Source organism: Macadamia integrifolia, chromosome 10 (genome assembly GCF_013358625.1).
Source record: "Macadamia integrifolia cultivar HAES 741 chromosome 10, SCU_Mint_v3, whole genome shotgun sequence".
Lineage (NCBI taxonomy): Eukaryota > Viridiplantae > Streptophyta > Magnoliopsida > Proteales > Proteaceae > Macadamia > Macadamia integrifolia.
This window is the reverse complement of record NC_056566.1, coordinates 9,948,812-9,957,531: the sequence shown is the minus strand read 5'-3', so window position 1 is coordinate 9,957,531 and position 8,720 is coordinate 9,948,812. Positions and strand designations below refer to the sequence as shown.

General features: G+C 41.0%; 1 protein-coding gene across 1 annotated transcript; it reads left to right on the top strand.

Moving 5' to 3' along the window:
- The first annotated feature begins 5,134 nt into the window (after positions 1-5,134).
- LOC122092446 (7-deoxyloganetin glucosyltransferase-like) lies at positions 5,135-8,102 on the top strand. The gene is made up of 2 exons (XM_042662768.1): positions 5,135-5,645; positions 6,976-8,102. Exons 1-2 carry the CDS (start codon positions 5,135-5,137, stop codon positions 7,905-7,907), a joined length of 1,443 nt encoding a protein of 480 aa, XP_042518702.1. The 3' UTR covers positions 7,908-8,102.
- The last annotated feature ends 618 nt before the right edge of the window (positions 8,103-8,720 follow it).

Sequence of the window (8,720 nt, the reverse complement as noted above, 5' to 3'; positions counted from 1 at the left end):
CCTCGAGGTTTGCGCCCGAACGGACCTAACAGAAGGCCTCCCTTTGGATGGGAGTTTGGCCAAAGCCGAACGGACCTAATCGAGGGTCCCACCTTCGGTTGGGAGTTCGGCCAAAACCGAATGGACCTGACCGAGGGTCCCTCCTTCGGATGGGAGTTCGGCCACAGCCGAACGGACCTGACCGAGGGTCCCTCCTTCGGTGGGGAGTTTGGCCAAAGCCGAATGGACCTGATCGAGGGTCCCACCTTCGGTTGGGAGTTCGGCCAAAGCCGAGCGAACCTGACCGAGGGTCCCACCTTCGGTGGGGAGTTCGGCCAAAGCCGAATGGACCTGACCGAGGGTTCCCCCTTCGGTTGGGAGTTCGGCCAAAGCCGAGCGGAACTGACCGAGGGTCCCCCCTTCGGTTGGGAGTTCGGCCAAAGCTGAGCAAACCTGACCGAGGGTCCCACCTTCGGTTGGGAGTTTGGCCAAAGCCGAACGGATCTGACCGAGGGTCCCTCCTTCGGATGGCAGTTCGGCCAAAGTCGAACGGACCTGACCGAGGGTCCCACCTTCTGTTGGGAGTTCGGCCAAAGCCGAGCAGACCTGACCGAGGGTCCCTCCTGCGGTGGGGAGTTCGACCAAAGCCGAACGGACCTGACCGAGGGTCCCCCCTTTGATTGGGAGTTTGGCCAAAGCCGAGTGGACCTGACCGAGGGTCCCCCCTTCAGTTGGGAAATCGGCCAAAGCCGAGCGGACCTGACCGAGGGTCCCACCTTCGGTTGGGAGTTTGGACAAAGTCGAACGAACCTGACCGAGGGTCCGTCCTTCGGATGGGAGTTCAGCCAAAGCCGAATGGACCTGACCGAGGGTCCCACCTTCGGTTGGGAGTTCGGCCAAAGCCGAACGGACCTGACCGAGGGTCCCTCATTCGGATGGGAATTCGACCAAAGCCGAACGGACCTGAACGAGGGTCCCTCATTCGGATGGGAATTCGACCAAAGCCGAACGGACCTGACCGAGGGTCCTCGCCTCAGCAGGGTGCTCGGTAAGGCCGATCCGAATCGATCGAAGGCCTCTCTCTCGGTCGACCCCAAGCCTCAGTCACTAGTAATGCCAGAGCCGAAGGAACAAGTCAACCAAAAAAGAAGAAGGTGTTGGTTACTCCCACAGGAAGAAGCTCCTAGTGGGAGTAAGGGGGCTCCTGATATAGCCAAATTGACCTCTCGGTGGGGGCAATGACACGTGTCGCCTCTGAGACACGTGTCCTCCGCCAGACGAAGGTTCCAAGAAATCACTCACGCTCAAGCACGCTCAATCACTGAGGCACGCTCACAAAATCACGCGGGATCACGTCGTCTACATGAAGGGAATATTCCCCCCAGAAGGATGGACGTATTCAAGTGGGACTCTAAGAGGGAAGAAGGTAGACTTGAGGAAGACTCCTCGAAGGAAAGGGAAAACCCTAAACCCTAAGAGTTATATAAGAAGGCTCGAAAGAAAAGGGGAGGTAAGCTCTGATACCCTCACCATTACTCCCTTATTGAATTGTGCGACCGACCCTGACTTGAGCGTCGGAGGACTAACCCCGGACAAAGCTCCGGGCCTCCGTCGTCTGTGTTTGTGTAGGTTCGACTAGCGGGGATTTTTGGCAGCAACAGATTGAATCCCAGTTTTCACTCTACCAACTCGTTATCTTGGAGTGGAGATTTTTAAAGGCCAGGTGTCTAAGAATAAGATGCTTCTTCTTATGGATAAAATAAAATCTCGGCTTCAAGGATGGAGTGGTAAACTTTTGTCTATGGCAGAGAGAGTGGAGCTTATTCAGTCTGTAATAGTTGGAATGCCAATTCATAACTTTGCAGTGTATTGGTGGCCTTCATCGGTGGTCAAAACGGTTGAACGATGGATGAGAAATTACATTTGGTCAGGAAATATTGATTCTAGAAAGAAAATCACTATGAAATGGGAGGATATGTGTAGGCCAAAAAATGAGGGTGGTCTGGGAATTCACCGTCTTAGGGAGATAAATGAAGTTTGTCTCTATAAATTGGTTTGGCAAATCAAGCATGAAGACTCGATGATGGCTTGTTTTTCCGTGCCAGGTTTGTCAATTATGATCGATCAATGAAGGTTGGCTATAAAAGTTCCTCTGTCTGCACTAGAACTAAGAAGGTATGGGACTTTGTTTCTTCCAATGAGAAATGGACAATTGGGGATGGAGAAAGAACCTTATTTTGGCATGACAAGTGGCTGGGCTCCTCTTCTATAGCCAATATGTCTTCTCTTGATCACTCTCTGCTTCATGATCTTGACACAAAGGTTGGTGCTTTCATTAAAGAAGGCAAATGGGTTTTTCCCCTAGTATCATCATCTTTTATGAAAGAAAATTTTGACAAAGCTAGAAAGCTTCCTATCTCTTTGGGTTTCTCCAAAGATATTTGTAGTTGGGTGCTCTCCCCGATGGGGAATTTTTCTATGAAATCAGCTTGGGAAGGCCTAAGACAATAGCAACCCAAGGTAGGTTGGTTCAAGCTTATTTGGGGCCATTATCTCCAACCACGCCAGTCAGTCTTTGGATCGTGCCTTCTTTAGGGGGAAGCTTCCATGTGATGACAAGATCAAGGCGAGGGGGATTCTCTTTCCTTCATGTTGTGGACTCTGCATGATTGAAGAAGAATCCATTAATCATTTATTTCTTGACTGTAAATGTGTCAAATATCTTTGGTCTTCCTTCTCATTGATTTTTGGAGTGACTTTTACCTCTCATTGTTCTTCCATAGTGGAGCTTAGTAAATGGTGGTCTCAGAAATCTCGAGTCCTTGGCCTTAAGGATGCTTGGCAGGCAGGTTTCATCTTTATTCCCTATTTTATTTGGCTCGAAAGGAATTCTAGGAGATTTAATAGTGTATCAAGGAATTTTAGATAGATTTTTAATTCTGTTCTTGGTGAGCTTGAGCTACATAGAATGTCCCCAAATTTGTAAGGGAGAGTGGTCTCAATCTCTGATCTGGTATGCTCAAGGAACCTAGCGATCATTGCTCCTCAGAGATGTCAAAAGCATGTTTTTGAAGTATATTGGTGTTGTCCTCCTTACTCCTGGGTTAAACTGAATATTGATGGTTGTTCTTTGGGAAATCCTGGGAGATTTGGCACTGGAGGTGTCTTCAAAGACTGTAGCTCAAGAGTGATTTCAATTTTTGGTGTGCACCTTGGTGTTACAACTAATTTTGTTGCTGAGTTTTAGGCTTTACTTTTGGGTCTTTAACAAGCGAAAGACATCAATTTAACGAAGATTTGGGTGGATTGTTATTCGGTCGCCATAGTAATTATGGCTTCAAAGGGTTTAGTCTCTTGGTTTGTTTTGCAGCAATGGACAGCCTTTCATGATTACTTTCATTGAATTGAATGGCGAATAACTCACTGTTATCGCAAAGCTAATCCCATTGCTGAATTCCTTGCAAAGTCGGCCGCAAAGTTAGAAGCAACATTCGATGCAATCTCTTGGAAAAATAGGATGCAAGAAGATCTTCAAGTAGATGCCTCGTGTAGAGCAAGATTTCGATTTATTTAGACCCGTTGGTTTTTGTTTTAGTGCTCCCTGGTCTCTCCCCTGTTGATGGCAATGCCGAAGGTGGGGGTTGGGCGTAGTGAGGCTTTTGTTATTTATCTGATTTGTTTCATATTCTTCTTGTATTCTTTTTTTTTTTTTTCTAATACAAACGACCTTTTAGCGAAAAAAAAGTGTCATTTTGGGTAACAAACAAAGGGGAAGATACGTAAAATGTGGGACACGTATTGATTTGAAGTCAAGAGTGAAGAGCAGTGAGATCATACAACATAGAACCAAACAAAAGAAAAATGACCTATTGCCTGTATGTTGATGGAGAATAATATTGATCAAGTATACGTAAAATAATACACATCAATTTTAATGTGATTTTTTTTTTTTTGGGGGGGGACTTCTTCTAATTAAACGGTTTTGTCATAGTAATAATGGGACTTCTTCTCTAGTTGATATTGAGGCTATCAAACATTAGAGAAAACAAAATCTTTTATTAGATTATAAAGTAATTCAGCAAAACAAAACAAAGGTAGATTCACAAAATTATAGTATTCTCGCTTCAAAGCCCATTGGGTTGTCACGTTGCAACCCAATGTGAAGAACATAGAGATATCCTTCTCTTCACTCACAAGAAATCTTTGACCCAGTTTCAGAATAGAAAATAGATTTACTTCCGTAAAATACACTGTTCACTACTTCACTCTCCTTTTATTTTTATTTTTATTTTATTTTTATTTTTATTTTTTTTCTGTTAAAGGATCATTTGTATTAAAAAGAAAAAAAAAAAAGTACAAAATAAACTAACAAAACTAGAGCACGACCTCCACCAGCGGCAAAACCATCAGTAGGGCAAGCTCACTAGCAAGAAAAACACACGCAACACCTAGAAAAAAGGGGTCTATGTTTCCCAACATTCTAAATATCTCAACGTTTAAAGAAGACCTTCATTGATACTTGAAATTGTAGCTCTACCAGAATTTAGAGTTTGACTATCACTCACTCTCTCTTTTCTTTTTGCAGAAAAAAAAAATAAATAAATAAATAAAAACCCTTAAATTGGCTTTAGCAAGAGACGTGGGAGACACCACCCACAACTTAAGGTGAGTCAATCCCCCTTGTTGAATGATGACTATTCTTGTGGTCCCTCTTTTGGAAAGCCCAATATATTGCTGATATTTATCATAAAAAAGAGGAGGTCCAATTTGTGGTCCCTTTGAATAAAAACGAAATAAGAAAAATAATAACGCGAGGTCCAATATGTGATCCCTTTAAATGAGAAACAAATAACAACAATAACATAGCCTTATTTCAATTAAATAGGATTGGGGACAACAATACAGGTGAACCTCTTCCTACAAGAAGGAAACTCAACATTATTAACTGAGTCAACTTAAGATTATGCATGATTATATTTATAGCTCAAACCCTTTAGGCCACCATAGTACTGACCTTGTGGTTTCTATAAACAAAATAGAAAAAAGAAAAGAAAGGACAAGAAAAATTCAATCTTATAGAGGGTGAAGTTTGATTGCTTCTTCTATAAATTAAGGTAATAGGGGTTGTAGCCTCAGGCTCAGCAAGCAAGCAAACATGGAATCTTTTGAAGTCCAGAAGCGTCATGCTGTGTGCATTCCATTTCCAGCAAAAGGCCATGTTAATCCCATGATGCAATTAGCTAAGCTTCTCCACTCAAGAGGCTTCCATATCACCTTTGTCAATACTGAGTTCAATCACAGACGCTTATTGAGATCTCAAGGTCCGGATGCTCTCAAGGGCTTGAATGATTTCCAGTTTGAAACCATTCCCGACGGATTGCCACCGTCCGACCGTGATGCTACGCAGGATCCTGTAGCTCTATGCGCTTCAATCCAAAAGAACTGCTTGGCTCCCCTCCGTGATCTACTGAAAAGGCTCAATTCTTCCTCCTCCAACATACCTCAAGTCTCTTGCATTGTTTCTGATGGAGTGATGAGTTTTGCCATAAAAGCTGCCAAGGAACTAGGCATCCCTGAAGTTCAATTTTGGACTGCCTCAGCTTGTGGCTTCATGGGCTATTTCCATTATCATGAGCTTGTCAAAAGAGGGATTGTACCACTCAAAGGTACTATTTTTTCTCAAGTATTTCTACCGATTAATGTTATTCAATTCTTTAACATGAAAGGATTGTGTCTTTGGCTCAAAGGGTAGCTTTGGTTCTATGCTTTTTAATATGCAATTTTTCCTTTAAATTATTCAAAGGTGTAAATCGATTTGGAATCAATTATTTGATTTAGTTTTGGTTCGGTTCTAAAGAGTGTTGGTGTGATCTGGAACCGAACTGAGAATCAAATTGTATTTGAAATTTGATACTCAAACTAAGGCACCGTTTGATAATGTTTCTGCAATTTTTATGTCTAGAAACAGCAGAAACGGATTTTCACGTTTTCAGAAACAAAAACGGATTTTTTAATGTTTGATAAACCTGTTTCTCGAAACTTTTTTCTTGACATAATGTCACTAAAACCCTCAATAGTATCATCGGATGCCCAAAAGGGAGAGGGTTCGGTTGCCTCTTTTTAGGTTTAAATAGTTGAGAGATTTATAGAGCATAACAACATTTTTTTTTTTCAAATTTGTTTCTAGAAACGACGAAACAAGTCCGACTTGTTTTATCAAAGTTGTTTCTAAAATTGTAAATAGGCAAAAATTTTGATTTATGTTTCTAGAAATGGGTGAAATGGAATAACTTTATCAAACGGGTTTTTAGGCTCTTTCTCCATTTCTGGGAACAAGAAAATATAGAAATGGAAAAAACGGAACGGTGTCAAACGGTGCCTAAGTTGGCTATGTTTTGGTTCTTACATGGTTCAATTCGGTTTGATTTTGTTTCCAATATTCGATCCATATACTATAATATACCATTACAATATCTAATATTATATAATATATTATACTATAGGGAGGAGGAACCTATCAGTTTGGCTTGACACAACTCCTATTTTCAAGGTGGTGGGGGCATCTTTTTACAATGCCTCTGAAAATAGGGGCTATGTCTCGGCGTTCCCCACACCAGACCCGCAAGATTCTTTTCCTGTGTACTATATATAATATAATTTATAGTATAATAATAATCTAAAATTTAAAATCAATAATATATATCCTATTATATATTAGTATTATGATATATTAATATACTATAATATACTATTATTGAAATTCGATTCAGTTTCGGTCCCTATGTTGGATCTGAAACCGAATCAATTCCGGAATTCAATACTCAACTCAAATAGAACCGCATTCAATTTGGTTTGATTTAGTTGGTCCGATTTTGAGTTTGATTTTCAGTTTCAATTTGACACCTTTAAAATTATTCATATCTAGGATTCTTGTTTTCAAACAACTTAGTTATTGCACTAAAGATTTATATGGCTTCTTGATGAATCCATGACCAGATGAAAGCTACATCAGCAATGGCTATCTGGACACACCAATTGATTGGATACCAGGAATGAAAGATATCAGGCTCAAGGATCTCCCAAGCTTTGTCAAAACTACTGATCCCAATGACATTTTGTTCAATTTCTTAGGCCAAGAAGCACAAAATTGCTTCAAGGCTTCCGCAATCATAATCAACACATTTGATGATTTAGAACACGAGGTTTTGGGTGCAATTGCAAGCAAGTTTCCTCACACATATACTATTGGCCCAGTAAAGTTACTCGGCCGGTACACACCGGAGAGCGAATCGAAGTCGATCCCATCAAGCCTCTGGAAAGAAGAATTAGAATGCCTTGAATGGTTGGATAAAAAGGAACTAAACTCAGTTGTTTATGTAAATTTTGGGGGTGTGACAGTTATGAGTGATCAACACTTGAGAGAGTTTGCATGGGGGTTGGCAAATAGTAAGTATCCCTTCTTGTGGGTCATTAGAGCTGATGTTGTAATGGGTGAATCAGCAATCTTGCCAGAGGAGTTCATAGAAGAGACCAAAGATAGAGGTTTGGTGGTGGGATGGTGCCCACAAGACAAAGTTCTCTTACATTCATCCATAGGTGGGTTTCTCACCCATTGTGGATGGAATTCTATGCTTGAAAGCATATGTGGTGGAGTGCCAATGATGTGCTGGCCCTTCTTTGCTGAGCAGCAAACTAATTGCAAATATGCTTGCACTACTTGGGGCATAGGCTTGGAGATCAACAATGATGTTAAGAGAGATGAGGTTGAAACTCTTGTTAAGGAATTGATGGAAGGAGAGAAAGGAAAAAGAATGAAGAAGAAGGCCTTGGAGTGGAAAGAGAAAGCAGAAGAAGCTACCAAACAAGGAGGTTCTTCTTACAATAACTTTGACAAAGTAATTAAGGAAGTTCTCCACCCAAGTGAGTAACCAAATGGGTAGATCTAGGTATAATGTTGTTATTCCATGTCCCCTCAGAGACCACATAGCTGCTCACCTTAACCAGTATGATAACTTGAGGGGTTTGCAAATCTGAGAATCAGCTCCATCTAAGGCTGATTTGGTACGATTTCAATTTCGGTTTTGGATTGGTTTCATAAAATAGTTAATAAATAGATTTTTGTTTTGAATGCATCAGATTGAAATATTTCAAGATAAGAAATTTATTTGATAGTTCAATTTTTCAGAATAGATTTTTTAATTAATTAATTTATTATTATTTTTTTCCACTATGAATTCATATGTATTAATGAGAGAAAAAGGAGCAAAACCCAAGATAAAGAGAAAAATGGAGGGATTAAAATCCCAAGATCATTCCCCCTCACCTTCCGCTTGACCTTCAACAGGGAAGAGATCCACAATTGCATAAACAAATCTAAATAAAAGGAAACCCTGATCTACTTTCAGCAACCCTCCTAAGCTTTTCCAGAATTGACCAAGGGACGGTAAAAGAGATCATGTGTGTGATGTGTTTGATATAAGAAAAAAAAAAAAATCTTACTTCCTCCCTCCATCATGAAACACTCCAGAACACGGTTTTAAAATATAAATTAGATTGGTCAGTACGATCCCAAGTCTTCACTGACCCATTGATACAGTCTAGGGTAAAAATGTGAACTATGTATCTGATGTTGAGAATTACATGACCGATATTATTGAGATGCACTCCTTGGTTGATGCAATATGAACTGATGAAGAAGATCGGCACCGATTGTTTAAGTTAATGAACCAAACAGGTTGAAT

Coding starts and splice junctions, on each gene's coding strand:
- LOC122092446 (XM_042662768.1), top strand. CDS start 5,135: ATGGAATCTTTTGAAGTCCAGAAGCGTCATGCTGTGTGCATTCCATTT. Junction 5,646..6,975: donor AGGGATTGTACCACTCAAAG/GTACTATTTTTT, acceptor ATCCATGACCAG/ATGAAAGCTACATCAGCAAT.